Source organism: Penaeus monodon, chromosome 14 (assembly GCF_015228065.2).
Source record: "Penaeus monodon isolate SGIC_2016 chromosome 14, NSTDA_Pmon_1, whole genome shotgun sequence".
Classification (NCBI taxonomy): Eukaryota; Metazoa; Arthropoda; class Malacostraca; order Decapoda; family Penaeidae; genus Penaeus; species Penaeus monodon.
The window spans coordinates 11,533,124-11,549,893 of record NC_051399.1 but is presented as its reverse complement, the minus strand read 5'-3'; the positions used below and the strand labels follow the sequence as shown (position 1 = coordinate 11,549,893).

General features: G+C 43.2%; 1 protein-coding gene across 2 annotated transcripts in view; it reads right to left on the bottom strand.

The window, feature by feature from the left end:
- Positions 1-11,646: 11,646 nt before the first annotated feature.
- The window catches only part of LOC119580879 (receptor of activated protein C kinase 1-like), a 6,483-nt gene continuing 1,359 nt past the window's right edge, over positions 11,647-16,770 (bottom strand). For both annotated transcript variants that reach the window (XM_037929099.1, XM_037929100.1), the window contains 7 exons: positions 13,262-13,359; positions 13,061-13,171; positions 12,702-12,773; positions 12,469-12,603; positions 12,228-12,338; positions 11,968-12,108; positions 11,647-11,868 (listed from right to left, as the gene is read on the bottom strand). In XM_037929099.1, the coding sequence (XP_037785027.1) occupies positions 11,689-11,868; positions 11,968-12,108; positions 12,228-12,338; positions 12,469-12,603; positions 12,702-12,773; positions 13,061-13,171; positions 13,262-13,359 (848 nt within the window). In that variant the 3' untranslated portion in view covers positions 11,647-11,688. The remainder of the gene's footprint in view (positions 11,869-11,967; positions 12,109-12,227; positions 12,339-12,468; positions 12,604-12,701; positions 12,774-13,060; positions 13,172-13,261; positions 13,360-16,770) is intronic.

The following is a 16,770-nucleotide window of genomic DNA, read 5'->3' as shown; positions in this document are numbered from 1 at the left end:
AAGACCTTGCCAAGACAGTTTGGAGTCAAAATGACTCTAAGGAACACACCTGAATGTTGGAATTGGATGGGAGCATCATATAGGACGAGTGGTGGTTGGGAGCCTATATGTGAACAAGAAAAAAGAATTGAAAAGGTTTTAGAGGTAGAAAATTGAAAGCTGTGGTTGGTAGCTCAAAAAGAAATTGATGTTATTGCTGACTAGAGAAGCTGATAGAGGATTGCTATGGAAGGATCAGAGACAAAGATGGCTAGATCATCTACTTATAGTGATGACTGGATTTCTGGTAGTAGAGCTGAAACTAATCTGTTTACAGTAATGAGAAATAATGTGGGGCTGAGCACACTGCCTTATAAGACACCTTCGAACTGTGGGAAGAAGAGGAAGTGGAAGAGGCAAATCTGACACAGAAGTGTGATCAGAAAAAATGGACTTTATGAAAATGCCCATGTTTCCGTGTATGCCATTGGAAGACAGTTGTTGAAGGATATTATGCCGCCATGTACAATCACAAGCCTTTTCTAAACTGAAAAAGACAGCAAATACTGAATCATGAAGTGCAAATGCTGATGTGATTTGTATTTCAAAGTATGCAAGAGGATCAGCTGTGCTTCAGCCACGACGAAATCCAACCTGATTTTGAGAGATAAGGTTGTGGCATTAGAAGTACCACATTAGCCAGATATTAACTATCTTTTTATAGTAATTTGCATAAGCAGCTTGTGAGTGCTATGAGATGGTAGTCTTGTGGAAGGGTACCAGGTCTGTTTGGTTTTAAGAAAGGTAGTACAAGGGCTTCACGCCAATGGGATGGAAAGTTTACAGTAATGTGTACTGTCTGGGCCTTCATGAGTATTGCGGTATGCAAGAAGTGCAGAAGATATTTCTCAAAAAGAAAATGGTGCATTATAAGTTTCTGCAGAGGAGAGGGAGAAGGAGATGGATGTGCACTCTTTGTCTGAGTGTATAGAAGAGAAAAGAGGAGAAAGGTGAGAGCTACTACTGACGGCTAAAATAGGCACCAAGTTCAGTAGCTACTTGAAGGTCAGAGATGAGGTTATAGTTGATATGGAGGACGGGGTCAGGATGAGGAGAATGTTTTCCTGATAGTTTATGGATCCACCACCAAACTGCTGAGACTGTTGTAGATGATCTTTTGGACAATACATAATTTTGCCAGCTATTTATCATGGAGTTACAGATTGTATGGACTGATACCTTTTTGAATTATATGAGAGGATAGGGTATGATGGGAGGGAGCAGGAAGAAGAGGGGTGGGAGAAGTATGAGGAGGAGGAGGAGGAATGTCGGCAATCACTTTGAATGTAGCCAAAATCGAGGTTGAGAAATTGGAGGATGGATGGAAGAGAGGAACTTTCTCTTTGATCATACTTAAGAAGTTTCTAATGTCTTCAAGGGTTTCTGGAGGGGATTTGGGTGGAGATATTTGGGAAACAAAGGATTTTTATGAGGTGAAGAGAAGATGGGCATCTGAGGGGTTAAGGACATAGGTGTGGAATGAGATGTGGTAGGAGAGAATGGGGTGGAACGTTTGGATTGTCTGGTGCGATAGGTAAGGAGACAAGTAGGGAGAGACATAGCGGTGGTGGATATTGGATTATCTGGATTTAGAATGGAAAAAGAACTTGACAGGGAGATGGAGGAAGTAGAAGAGGGAAGTTGAGGAGTAGGGGGAAGTGGTACTCAGGTAGATGTAGACTATTTCGGTAGAGATGATAGTTGTGAAGTGAAGGGTGGTAATAGAGTTGGGGGTGATTGAAAAATCTCGTCGGTGTGCTTCTTGTTTGGCTTCATGTACAGTGAAGCCAAGTTCTTATCTGAGAACTGCTACCTCAGACTCAAACTCAGTCTCAAGCAGGATAACCCCTATAAAATACATAGGAGCCACTGTAATTGGCACATATACATGACTGTCCAGGGTGGTTTGAAGATTACAACCAGGCTGGGCACACAGAAGACAGCAGGCTGTGGAGCAACAGTGCTTTGCAGGGTGGCCAAAACATTTTTTACATTGATGGGGTGGGGATGATATGGTCTGACAGTGCAAGATTCTCCTCCTATACAGACCTTATGGGAAAGGTCCTATGGCGGCCTCTTGGGAGAATAGTGTAGTATGGTAGTAAGCAAGGCAGGCAATTAGGTCGTCTTCACAGTCTGATCAATCTGTTGTATACTGGACAATCAGCCGGGGAGATGCAGGACATGTATTAGGGGAGGAGTTGGGTTGGGCAGGAATAGGATTGCCAGTGAGGTCTACCAGGGTAGATAGTGCATAGGATTGAGACTGTAACTGTGACAAGACGTGAGTGATTGGGTGACTGCGGAAGGAAAGACTTTGCCTACTTGTTTTTGGAGACAATGTTGAAAGAGGAGGGTATTATCGGAATAAGGGGCTGCTAAGAGAATCACAAAAAATCAGTCCCATTTAGCTGGGCCAAATAGAGTACTCAAAATATTTGTAGAAGTGAGAATTGTAGAGGGGCGAGGACAGAGGGAGTAGGTGTGGAGTGAGATAGTACTGTGGGGGTGAGGGCAATAAGGTTGCATAATTGTAATAATGGGGGAGGAAGTAGAAAATAATGACTGTGCAGGAGGTGGGTTGGAGGATACTGGGAGCGAAGAAGAGGTGTCTTTTGAAGGCTGAGTTATAACTTGGGTAGATGGTTCGGGTTGGGTTAAGTTAAGAGAACATGTCGAGGAGGGTGGATGTAATAGCAGTGGTCGAAGCAAAATCTTCATTACTGGCCGTGGTAAGCCTGAAATATGTGGGGAAGATAATAGGTCCACCCCTCTGGGTCCCCATGAGGGGTAAGGGCTAAACAATTAACCAATGGAGTACCGTGCCCATAGCTCCCTGAGCTATGGGCCTTAGGAATTGGACAGGGGAAGGGTTGGAGAATAAAGGGGAAGAAATTTATTGTTTTTTTCTGCCGCATCAGCATCTAAGGTCATTAGCACCTTATACAAACTATAGCGATAGGGTGGGGCTTGGGGGTATGTAAGTTTTTTGGTTCAGTAAGGCGATGTTTTTAAGATTTCCAGAATGGCTGATGCCCAAAACAAATAAATGCACCAGACATCAAAGGTCACACAGCATTATGATAAAGTATTGTAGCAAAAAGGGTAAATTTTCGTTAACAATCTGGATAAGTGGACAGAAGGGGATGAAGAGAAGGAAAAGGAAAGAGGGAGAAAAGACCCTGCAAATTTCGATAAGGTGAGGGCTGAGGTCCAAGGCAGGGGTGATCCCTACATTGGGCCTCAGTCTCCCCCTCCTAAGCCCCCTACGGCAACAGCGAGGAAGGAGAGACAGAGAGAGAGTTTGGTTTGGATTCCATTTGAACAATGGATATTCTTGGTGTGACATACTGTCTGCTTGATTTTGCTCACGTGTGTCAGCTGCTGCTGACTCGGCTGAACCGAGTCCTTGCCCGCCGTGGTGCTCAGCCACAGCAGTAACCTCCAGGCGACAGTTGCAACTTCTCGCGCCTGGGCGGGGCGCGAACCGCCGACCCCTCGGATGAGAGGCCGATACGTTACCACTGTACTAGCCCGGAGGCTGAGGAGAGAGAGAGAGAGAGAGAGAGAGAGAGAGAGAGAGAGAGAGAGGAGAGAGAGAAGAGAGAGAGAGAGAAGAGAGAGAGAGAGAGAGAGAGAGAAAGAGAGAGAGAGAGCATGCAAGAGAGAGAGAGAGCGTGAGAGAAAGAGAGAGCACGCGCGAGAGAGAGAGAGAGAGAGCACGCGAGAGAGAGAGAGAGAGAGAGAGCAATGCGAGAGGAGAGAGAGGCAGTGACGAGAGAGAGAGAGAGAGAGGAAGAGAGAGAGGAAGAGAGAGAGAGCATGGAGAAAGAGAGAGAGAGAGCATGCGAGAAAGAGAGAGAGAATATGCGAGTGAGAGAGAGAGAGAGAATGAAGAGAGAGAGAAAAGAGCAGAAGAGAGAGGAGAGAGAGAGGAGTGCAAAGAAGGAGGTAGGAAGAGGAGCAGGGATTGAAAAAGCCAAGAGAAAGAGTGAAGAGTGATCCTTTTTCTGCCTACCACAACACAAGACTAGCGTAGATGAAATTATATCTGATCGCTGCCGACAGTCGTGCTTAGCCCGGTAAGGTCGGCCACCTCCCTCGGGCGGGTTGACCCAACACCGCGACCCGCGCTCACTGCTTTTATCCGTCAGAGCAGGTATTAAGCCATCCCATGATGTAGTGAAGATTTGTTTGCTAAAAAGCTTGCTAATATTTTTTTCATGTCACCATTCATTAATGCATACATTCTGCCACATATCATTAAATGTTGGATTCAATGTGATAGTTGAAATAATTTTAAATAGCTAGAATTGCTAATCTATCTCAGCTTGTAATATGGAATGTTAATATTCCTGTTTGTGATTCATTCTCTGTGTGAGGCACTCTCACTTTCACTCTCATTCACGCTCGCTGTCGCTCTCTCACACACACACACACACACACACACACACACACACACACACACACACACACACACACACACACACACACACACACACACACACACACACACACACACACACACACACACACACACACACTCATCCATGCAGAACAAAAGACACTGAAACCTTTTCATTAATAGGGTTTGTTGCTGTCGTAGTGCCGGCGAAAGATCTATGCCCGCAATTTAGTCAGTCGTGACGAGTGACTCGTACATTTATTTCTTCTTTGTATGACAACAATTGGTTCAAGTAAATCGTTGCGAATTGCCGTTGTCGTTTCTCTTATCTACTCTCATTTCTATCAGAGACTGTTGGTATTTCAAGCCAGGTCCATGCGGATCGCTACTGACGTCTCCCTCTCCCATTTTTTCTTTATCTTGTGAAAATAAAACACAAACGAAAAAATGAAAATAAATTTAAAACACGAACTTCAAAAACTGTAAATTTACATAAATAACCGGCTAGTGGTGCTTACCACTCCCTTTTCTCTGTTGCCTTTCTTTTTCTCTTGCTATCTGGCCCTTACGTGTATGATCTGGTTCCCCGACTATTTATAGTAGTTGGACCGACGAGAACCGACACGGCACCTAGGAGGACCATGCTGCAGAACCGGTCACTTTAGGATGCTGTGGGATGGTCGTCATCAGATGATCGCCATAAGCCTGCAGACCAGGATGTTTGTCAGAGCAGGTGTTAAGCCGACCCATGTAGTGGACGGGCGCTGCCTGTAGATCCAGCAAAGGACCAGAGACTCGCCAGCGCAGGTACCAGTCGCCCCAGGATGCTGTGGATGGGCGACACCTGGCAGACGCCTACAGATCCAGTCAACTCCAGGAGTTCGTCAGCGCAAGTATCAGCCGCCTTGAGATGCCCCCCTGCCCGGACGCTTGTAGATCCAGATGAAGATTACGAGGACGTGAAGACGAACATGCCCCCGAGAAGGACCTGGACGAGATCTGTGAGGACGTGTGGACGAGGACGCCGCCGAGTTTGGTCTGGACGAGGACTACGAGGAAGTCTAGACGAATCCAAAGTCAAGGAGGATCTGTGCGAGACTTTCGAGGACGGACATATTACACCGAGGACCAGGAAGAGGACGACCGGGACGAGCAGCCACTACACGTGACCAGCTTTACCCACAGACATTGCCTCGTGTGTTCCTTTACTGTATTGTACTCTTATCAATAAAGAGTGAAGCTATCAGACAAATATAACTACCCCTGCAAAGCCACTGTACCAGAGTACTAATAGACTCTTACAGAGAGAGAGAGAGAGAGAGAGAGAGAGAGAGAGAGAGAGAGAGAGAGAGAGAGAGAGAGAGAGAGAGAGAGAGAGAGAGAGAGAGAGAGAGAGAGAAAAGAGAGAGATAGGAGAGAGAGAGAGAGAGAGAGAGAGAGAGAGAGAGAGAAGAGAGAGAGAGAGAGAGAGAGAGTTGAGAGAGATGAGAGAGAGAGGGAGAGAATGAGAGAGAGAGAGAGAGAGAGAAGAGTCCAGAGAGAGAGATCGAGAGAGAGAGGATCGAGAGAGAGAGAGAGAGAGAGAGGAGAGAGAGAGGAGAGAGAGAGAGAGCGAGAGAGAGTGAGAAGAGAGAGAGAGGAGAGAGAGAGAGAGAGAAAGAGAAAGAGAAAGAGAAAGAGAAAGAGAAAGAGAAAGAGAAGAGAGAGAGAGAGAGAGAGAGAGAGAGAGTATAAGATGTGGATAATTCTATTTCTGTTACAGGATGTGGATAATTCTCTTTCTATTACCAGCGGACCACGTGGCTGTTTTCCACGTGGATCCAAATGTCCCAAATAAGAACCACCCGCTCAGCGAGGGCGGAGGTCACATTTTATATCTGACCTCGTTTGACCGGGAGTTCTTGTCAAGCGACCAGCGCGGTAGGTCAGCTCCGCCCTCTCTCCGGGCAGCTGACCGTGGCCTCCACGCGGCGCTTTTGACCCTTTAGACAAGTCGTAGCGTCGTCGTAGCGTGTGTTCACCCCTTTACGTGTGTTTTGCGTCCCTGTCAGCCACTGTACTAGAGTACGCATAGCTTTTACAGTCTGGTGGCAGGGTGGTGCTGCGTCCTTCCGGCTCGCAGCATGAACGCAAATCTCCGAAGAAAATCCGCTCGACCGCTTCAAGACATGGCTAAGAAAAAAACACGTAAGTACACGTTTGGGCCCCTTTCTTATTTCTTTTCCCTTCCTTCTCCCATACATGTGTTAAGCCGTTGTTTTTTTGTTGGGTTAAAAGGTGCTAATGACAGCAAATGGCACGTTCTCCATTATTCTTCCACCTCAGATCGCATTTCCGTGCGATCGAGTAAGTGATCAATAAACATGAATATCATTCGTTAGTTAAGTAATTAATTATTTCCTCTCGTTTTTAGAGATTTATATTGTTTCATCTGCAACGAATTTAACGCGTTCGTGATTTTATCTTATCACGAATACCATTTCATTTTATCTCGTTCCTAACCCTCGCCCCCGACCTGACCTGACCTCACTTTCTCTTTTCCCGGTCGGTGGCGGCGTGGGTAGGGTCAGATACCACTTGGTTCCCTCTAATTTGGAAGCAAACATATCATTGTTACATTGCTTTTTGGTGATACGTTCTATCGGCGCTAGAGCGAAGCAGGTAACAAAATTGTATTATTTGGATATAGCGTAGGATCTTCCCTCATATCATAGTGCACAGAATTGCCCGATATTGCCCCGGGGTTGCGTAAACGCCTAATAGATCTGCGCTCCGTCGTTCGAAAGTAGGTTCAATAAACCGGAGTTATTCGTTCAGCACCTTTTGAGTCAGTGTGACCGCGGTTATGTCCGTTAATTAATGTAGGACTAGGGTTTAGCTAGAATCATTATTCGCTTATAATCACACCTTTCTCACCCTCCTCAAGTCGCTTGATGTTTTGGGTACCCCCCAAGCGTTTGTGTGATTCGTGAAAATTTATATATCCTTCGGGAATTTTGCGAGCGCCCATTACAGATACGCAGAAGAGAGCAGGATATTATATTCCTGGCTCGAGTCGCTTCAGTCATATACGGCACGGACCAAGATTTTCGTCAGAAAAGGTACCAGTCGCCCCAGAATGCTGTGCATAGGCGACGCCTGGCGGACGCCTGCAGATCCGGTCAACTCCAGGAGCTCGTAGCGCAGGTATAAGCCGCCCCGAGATGCCGCCCCTGCCCCGACGCCCGTAGATCCGGACGAAGATTACGAGGACGTGTGGACGCGAGAAGGACCTGGACGAGATCTGTGAGGACGTGGACGCCGCCGAGTTAGGCCTGAGCCAGGACTACGAGGAGGTCAAGACGAATCTGAAGTCAAGGAGGACCTGTGCGAGACTTTCGAGGACGTGTGGATAATCGAGGACGAGCAGATTACACCAGGGACCAGGAGGATGAGGACAACATGGACGAGCAGCCACGAAGTTGAACCAGGACGACGCACGAGATGACCAGCCAAGTTAGGTCACCCTTGAATGCACCTCGAGGGCGAGGCGCGAGTAGGTGGCCGAGCAATATAAGATGTGGATAATTCTATTTCTGTTACAGGATGTGGATAATTCTATTTCTATTACCAGTGGACCACGTGGCTGTTTTCCACGTGGATCCAAATGTCCCAAATAAGAACCACCCGCTCAGCGAGGGCGGAGGTCACATTTTATATCTGACCTCGTTTGACCGGGAGTTCGTGCTAAGCTACCACCGCACTTAGGTCAGCTCCGCCCTCTCTCCGGGCAGCTGACCGTGACCTCCGCGCGGCCCGATTATAAACTAGACATGTCTTGTGTGTTTTATACGGTGTGGTATCAACTCTCAGAAATAAAGAGTCAAGCCGAATACCAGTATCAATACCCCTGCAAGCCAATGTAATTGGGTCCTATACCCGTTATAGAGAGAGAGAGAGAGAGCATGCGAGAGAGAGAGAGAGAGAGAGAGAGAGAGAGAGTATGCGAGAGAGAGAGAGATGCGAGAGAGAGAGAGATGCGAAAGAGAAAGAGAGAGAGAGAGAGAGAGAATGTGAGAAAGAGAGATGTGAGAGAGAGAGAGAGCATGCAAGAGAGAGAGAGAGCATGCAAGAGAGAGAGAGAGCATGCAATAGAGAGAGAGAGCATGCTAGAAAGAGAGAGAGAGAGAAGAGGAGAGAGAGAGAGAGAGAGAGAGAGAGAGAGAGCATGCGGAGAGAGAGAGAGAGAGAGAGAGAGAGCGGGGAGAGATGCGAGAGAAAGAGAGATGCGAGAGAAAGAGAGATGCGAAAGAGAGAGAGATGCGAAAGAGAGAGAGATGCGAAAGAGAGAGAGATGCAAAAGAGAGGAGAAAGAGAGAGAGAGAGAGCATGCAAGAGAGAGAGAGAGCATGCAAGAGAGAGAGCATGCAAGAGAGAGAGAGAGCATGCAAGAGAGAGAGAGCATGCAAGAGAGAGAGAGAGAGAGCATGCAAGAGAGAGAGAGAGAGAGCATGCAAGAGAGAGAGAGAGAGAGAGCATGCAAAAGAGAGAGAGAGAGAGAGAGAGAGAGAGAGAGAGAGAGAGAGAGAGAGAGAGAGAGAGAGAGAGAGAGAGAGAGAGAGAGAGAGAGAGAGAGAGACTCCCCTACTACAATCCTCCATGAATTAACATTTTTAGGAGGTAAGGGCAAGCTTCTGCTATGGGTAAAGGATTATCTGTCTATGAGAAGAGCAAAAGCCTGGTACTAAGGTCCCTATAGTGATTATGGACAATTATGGAGTTGTCCTCTACACTTTTTAATATACTTATGCACTCGTTGCAAGCTCAACACTGAGTTCCTATGCAGCATCATATCTTAAACTGATGACCTGATTCAGATATTTGATAGGGGATATTATGTTCTGCACAGGTTTAGCAAAAATTGTGCTTCCCTTCGTCTCACAATCAAGCCACACAGAACTAAGCAGATTTCCACACCTAAAACTGCCTTACATTCCAAGGTTAGGTTGACGAACTATTGCAAGCGACATCTGCAAATATCTTCATGTTATGGTGACTGCTCCCCACTTCATGTCCCACTACTATCACTTTACCAAGAATATTGTTCAAAACGTCAAGGAACGTTGCCTTGTGAGCTTTTGACCATTCCAATAAACAAGTAACACATGAATTTACTCACCAAAAAATTTCTGCCGCATCAACATCTAAGGCAGTGTATTCAAAACAATGATGGTGTGAGGCTTGAGAACAAGGGATGGGGGGGGGGGTTATGTAGGTGTCTCCCTGAAAGTCCTAAGGTTGATGTATATTTCCCTTGTTAGGTCCATGATAGACTATGGAAGTCCATTTCTTAGTATGTTGCCATTGACTGCCTTTAAATCCCTTGATATTTCACAGAACAAGGCCATGAGAATTATACTTGGATGCCCAATGACTGCTAAAGTTCTTGTCTTGAGGAAAGAACTAGACTTCCCCTTTATTCACAGTCATGTCGTTAAAGTTAAAACCATACTTCGCATCACTCCTACATCTTCTATCCAGATTACGAATCTCCAATATTACATCGAAGGAGTTTAGACATGACCATCCTTGATACTCCAATCTAACAGACCAACTTAGAACGGAAATCTAAAATTGCTCATACTAAATTTTTCAACACATTAAACAACAAAGCTATTCCAGAAACTACTTACTGCTCCTTGGCCAGAACTCATGTACATGCTCATATTGATAAACTAATAGGGCATGACTCCATGGCTTAAAATACAGAATTAAAAGCTCACTACTGGATACATGTATATGACATTCTACATCCCCCCTCCCCCCCACTTGCAATCACCTGTGATGCCTCCACTGATCCTCATGGAGCAGCAGGGATTTGTGTACCAATTCCTGGTATAGATCTTGAAGTGTGTGTTATTTCCAACTGGACAAGCACAACTGATAAGGAGTCAGTGGCCATATATCATGCCATCAAGAAAGGTAGTGAGCAGCACAAACACCAGGATGTCTGTACTGACAGCCGAGGCACTCTCCATGGGCTCACTACATATAATGAAAGAGAGAGAGCGAGAGAGAGCGAGAGAGAGAGAGAGCGAGAGCGAGAGAGAGCGAGAGCGAAACGGACCTATGCACACATTTAGGCAGCGACTTAGAAAATAGCCAATTCAGAGTTGGTGATCGAGCTTCCAATGGCCACCAGCATTACCATCCTCTAAAGATCTGCATCCAATAAAATTTGAAAAATTTTGAGCCAATATATACATGTGCTATGACTTCTATTGGCACAGTCCTTTAAACTTTTCTCCCTTTAAAATTTCAGAGATAGCATAGGGTCTTAACATATTTTCTGCATTATTTTTATTTCTGTAGAATACAAATCTGCTAAAACGAATTCGGTAGGTTACTTAGCTATTTTGGGGGCGAGCCTTCCTCTTAATACAGAAACTATAGATTTAACCCGTTGCCGACGGGTGACATGTACGCACATGCCATGGCGGGACTATCTGCTGGGGGCATGTATGTACATGACATGGTGTATGTATGGAGATGTCATGAGTTTTTTTTTGCCACTGGAAGTGTTAAGTCGTTTTTAACACTTACTATGCAGCAAAAAAAAAAAAAAAAAAAAAAAAATTGACGATTTCAACTCCATGATGCCGCACACTGCTCATTTTATTCAGACTATAGACTGAATAATGATCAAGTATGGAGTCTATATAACAAAAATACCCTTCAGTCTCGATTTATCAAGAAGTATGGCAAGTAGAGACTTTTGAAAATAATGAAAACTGAAAATACAACATATGCTCGTAGTATTAAGAAGAAACGGCATGGGATACTGGTATTTGCCATGAGTGGTCGCGCATGCTGGGGCAACGATATAAGCCCCCGGCAGCGAGGCCCGGGCCACTATGAATACTACCCGTCGGGAAAGGATTAAGTTAATCCTTAAAACTTTAATGTTTTGTATTCATTAATCATGGAGATGTCCCCTAAAAAGGATACAAATTACCTTAACTAATGGCTAAAGTTAACAAGCTTTGTAGGCCTTCTGCTTGAATTATTTTCAACAAACCTGAACTTTTCAATACATGTAGTTTTTTTTTTTGTTTAGTTTAACATTATTGCATATGCACAAAATATTCTCTTTCTCAGTATGGTTCCATTATTGATTCTTCTACCTGATTTAGTAAAATCATAAAGGCTTATAAAGAACACAATGTCACCAAGCAATCTTTATTGCAGCACTCCAGAACATTCCCTTACGCACGGGAAGTAACGCTGACCTGCCAGACACGGATCTTGCTGTCACTGTAACCAGCAAACAGAGTTTGCCCATCTGCAGACCAGGCCATGGAGAGACACTGTGGGGGTTCAGCCTTAGGGTTCTGGGTAATCACATCGGGCTTCAATTCATCGACCATATTCTTGCCTTCCAAATCCTGTTACAGAAAATAATACATTAACATTTGGCAAAGGAAAAACAAAATGAATGTGTAAATACAAAATTACAATCTACCACAAAAGACTTAAGTACTTACCCAGATCTTGATAGATGGGCCAGTAGCGGCACACAGCCAATAACGGTTGGGGCTGAAGCACAGCGAGTTGATGATATCAGTGTGGTCCAAAGTGTACAGATGCTTGTCATCATTCAAATCCCAAAGCATGGCCTTAGCATCCTGTAAAAAAAAAAAATAAAAAAAAAATAAATAAAAATAAATAAAATAAATAAATAATAATGGTTCATTATATCAATACAAAAAAAAAAAAAAAAAAAAAAAAATCTTTAAAAATTTACCTTGCCACCAGAGGCACAGAGGGAGCCATCAGGAGAGACAGTAACTGTATTCAAGTAACCAGTGTGTCCATAGTGGTTGGTCTTGAGCTTGCAGTTGGTCAGGCTCCATACCTGGATGTAAGTAAACAAAATTAATAAAAAATGTTTTTAAACTATTTGAAGTTTTACTGCATTGCAAGTTTATAAAATTTACAGTAAGTAATATTTACAACAATTTACTTTGTACAACAAAATGCATTACCTTGACAGCCTTGTCCCATCCACATGATACAATGATGGGGTTACTGTTGGAGGGAGAGAACCTTACGCAGGACACCCAATCAGAGTGACCATCCTCCTGGATTGTGTATTTGCACTGGGCAAGTGTATTCCACAGCTGAAAATGAAGCCAATTATAATGTGTACTTGTATTGTGTATTACATGGTCATTACAAAATGTTCAATGATAACAATTCAAAACTTTAGTAAACTTACCTTGATGGTTTTGTCACGGGAGCCAGACACAATCTGACGGTTATCAGCACTGAAAGCAACAGAGAGCACATCCTGGAAAAAAAATTATCTTGTTCTGGAATCCATTACCTGGAAGGAATTCATTAGTGGCAAACATGCAAAGGACATTTCTGAACCAAGAAACTGTACTTTTGGTGGAGACAAGACTTAACTGGAGACTTCCAAGTTGAAACAATTAGCTTCCATGAAGTGAACAAGGCATCATACTCACCAAATGGGAAACGTCCTCTTCTAACTAATAAAAAAAATGTAAAACAAAAAAGCTTCCTGTATTTATTTGATGCAAATGTTCCATTTAGATGCCAGGGGCAGGGTCACACCTTTGTGTGGTCCTCAAAGCGACGGGTGGTCTTGCCAGCTGCAAGATCCCACAGACGAAGGGTCTTGTCCCATGATCCAGAGAGGGCGAAGTGACCATCCAGAGAAAGAACCTGTGAAGGGCAAGTATTAATAATCCCATTTCTTGTATTAAACTACATAATATTAATTTCAGGTGAGTGCTACCAAGAAAAGGAACTTACAACATCAGTGATGAAGTGGGAGTGGCCATGAAGACGTTTCTGGGGAACACCATAGTTGTTCTCCTCACGGGTCAGTTTCCACAGAATCAGAGATTTGTCTAAGGGGGAAAAAAAAAGTACAAGTTAAAATTAAAGAATACTTTGGTTCCTCTCAACACATCTTACACTGTTCATTACTGGTACATGAAAACCTCCTATACCTTTTTCTAGATTTTTAGATTGGTGAAGATTAACCAAGTGAAACATATGCTTCATATTTCAATACATCAACCTATGATTACCAATTAAGTGCTATCCCAATTTGTTATCTATATTCACATACTGTCATACTTCAAAGAAATCTATCTATATTAACTACAGGGTATTTAACTTTAAATGGAGACTTGTTTTATGGATATATCTATATAGTATTTCAATCTAAAATGATAAATTTTCACCTCAAATTATATTAGTATTGCCCACAATGTAATGAATTACTTTCAGAAAACAGGATCAGAAACAACTCTGAAAAGGAACTTTAACAATTTATATTTTATTTCAAAAGGTCTCCCCCAAAAATCAGATCAAGATGTGGGGAAGTCAATTCCTTGGATAACAAGTACTGTGCAAACAAAGACTGACATCAGAAATGAAGAAAATAGCAATTAGGTGGGGGTCTAGAGCCCCTGATAGGGAAATATGGCAAAGCTCCTGGGATAGAAAGGTTTTGGGTTCATACAACATTTGTGGATATCCCAGGAGTGGCTGGGGTAATAGGGACTTACCATTTATATCATTTGCAATGCAAAACACTCACTTTGTTCATGTTGCTATATGCATAATTGAAGTAAGAAATAATTACAAGGTAGGATGGCTCTATAAAACTCAAAAATTACCTCTCTGGCATTCAACTTTGCCATTATTTCTTGTTTCAGTTTTTTTGTCCTGCTATAAGCATGGACGTGTCTCCATCACAAATTATACAAGTGAAAGTATTAGCAATTATTTACAAAGACTCATTATCACCAAAGACTCCTAGGAAATATCAAACATTGTTGTATGATCCAAAAACTTTCCTAATTTCAGGGCTTTGCCCTCAGACCACTACCCTTTCTTTCCAATTCCCCATTGGGTTTTATAACCAAGACCCTCTCCGTGCAGCACATTATGTTTCTGATATTCTTTGCCTGTACAGAGGATTTCATATAACAGTAGTTTTCTCTACAAACTGACTACACGGAAAAGTAATGCGATGTCTATCGACTAGTTTTATGGTCACTCTTTACCCATGCAGGTTAGTGCACACAACAAACATGCGGAAGCACCCCAATTCAGTGACACTCCTGCCATAAATACATGGAGGATTTAGCTTTCCTGAGCGAGGTTGGGGATAGGGGTTGGGGCGGTGACAAGGGTCACAGCAACCAATAGTGACCATGTAGCGACCGACGTGGTTCTGTGATACCAGAAGAGTACATGAATTCCACACTGTGCACACATGACCAGAACTCTAAAAGGAGTCGGTTAATGTTACCATGAGCGACGCACGGAGATAGAGGGAAATGGGCACTGCCATCTTATAGAGTATAAAAAATAGATTGGGAAGCAGTATATTTACAGCAGCATCATATTCAACAGATAAAAAATATCCTCTGGATGTCACTGCTCAGACTAAGTCCATAACACCCTCACAGAGCCAGAGTTCTTACCGTCTCATTTTCTATAGCTTCATTTTACACATTCTCTATCATGATCGCATTTTCTGTTGCCAAACCTGGAAATCATTACCAAATAGTAATTTCTTTTCATTAATTTTTCTGTCCTCGTTGGCTTTCCTCATTTACTGATGGAAGTAGATTTCTTCGGTTGCTTTCTCAGAAGTATGCATTTTTATTTCGGTTTCCCAATCATTTCTATTATCTATTCTTAACTAATTAAGAACATTACTACTTGTTTACCTTAATTGCCTTCCATATCAGAACAATACACTTTCACTTCTTCATTCCCCTTTAAGGGGACTCCTACAACATGGTGGGGTAGGGGGGTAAAGATGAAAATTTAATTTGTGTCGTTTTGTCCATTTCAGGTAAAACTACCTTGTGCTATATGGCAAGTTCATAAAGGTGACTTAATAATACTGAGAGCAATTCACGGATAGAGGAATATTTAGTGGGAAATAATGAAAATAGGCCCTGCATGGCACTGCTCTGAGACTAAGTCCCCATCCATGTTTACCTTGCGAGTACCAAAACAAATGTGACACACAACTCGTTGCTGCAATCTATCAATTAGTTCATGTATAACTACGTGCTTGTGAGAATGATTATTTTGTAAGTGTCAATTTTTAAGAATTCATGTATTTAATGAATTTTTAGTTTTACCATACTTTTGTATTCTGGTAATTATATACATTATTTTGTTCAATAACCTGCACATGCACATTTTGCCACTGGAAGATTTGACAGGTCGTGCGATGCCATTCGTTCAGAAACGCTGGTGAGAAAGGTTTCATTTATAGTGTTGTGTTGATTCCAGGCCATTTTTGATTAAAGCCTATACATCGGCGCAGCGCATAAAAGGAGCACTTGCCAAAAATTCAGCATTTGTCCTGTGACTTTTGACTTGTGTGCTCCCTTCCGCCATGTGACCTCGCCTGCTCCGCTGGATCCTCTCTCTCACCCACGCTCCTTATTGTACATATTTTGTTATGTGTATGTATGTATAGTGTACTTTGTGTCTTTAGCAGTAAAACCCTTTTTGTATGTTTCCTCTGGTGTTTTTCCGTTGACCTTGACCGTTCTGATTCCTTCATCTTTTTTATAAAGTCGAACCTTGACACTATCACAGCCTGATATTTGAACCCATCAAGTGCCCCAAATGGTAAAAAAGTGATTAGAAACCAAGCAATTGTGACCATAGACGGAAGTGAAGGAACGTTCAGTGTTTTGTGATATAAATGTATGTGGTTTACCCTGGGGGTTCAGGGGGCGTAGCCCCCTGGCTAGGCGCATATATTACCAGGGGGGTCCAGGTGGCGTTGCCACATGGCTAGGGAATACATAGATCGTAGTGTATAAATCCCGCAGGGTTAAAATTAGGTTGGTTTATTGGTTAGGACGCATTGTACGATTACCATAGGTGATGTGGATTATGTGAAACCCCATACATTTTTGCCGAACAATGGGTTTTTACCCCAGTAGATTTTTTTTTTTTTTTTTTTTTTTTTTTTTTTTTAATTGGCGTACCGGTCCGTAGACTTTCAAAGATGGCGGGAACGTCTAGAGTTTCAATAGCTGATTTTAATTGTTTATTTGGTGCTCGTTTACTTCGTTCGTCTGATAATGTTTCGCTCAGGTTTTCAAATAATTTTTTAAAGTTTCATAAATTACTTTCTTCGATTTCTGCAGCTTCCTATTGACATCCAGTGCTATCCATTATCTCCCCCCTCCCCCCTTCAACCCCCCGGTTCCCCATGCATCCCCCAAGATCGTTGGGTAGAAGGCAGATATAAAAAATCTGATTTTGGAACT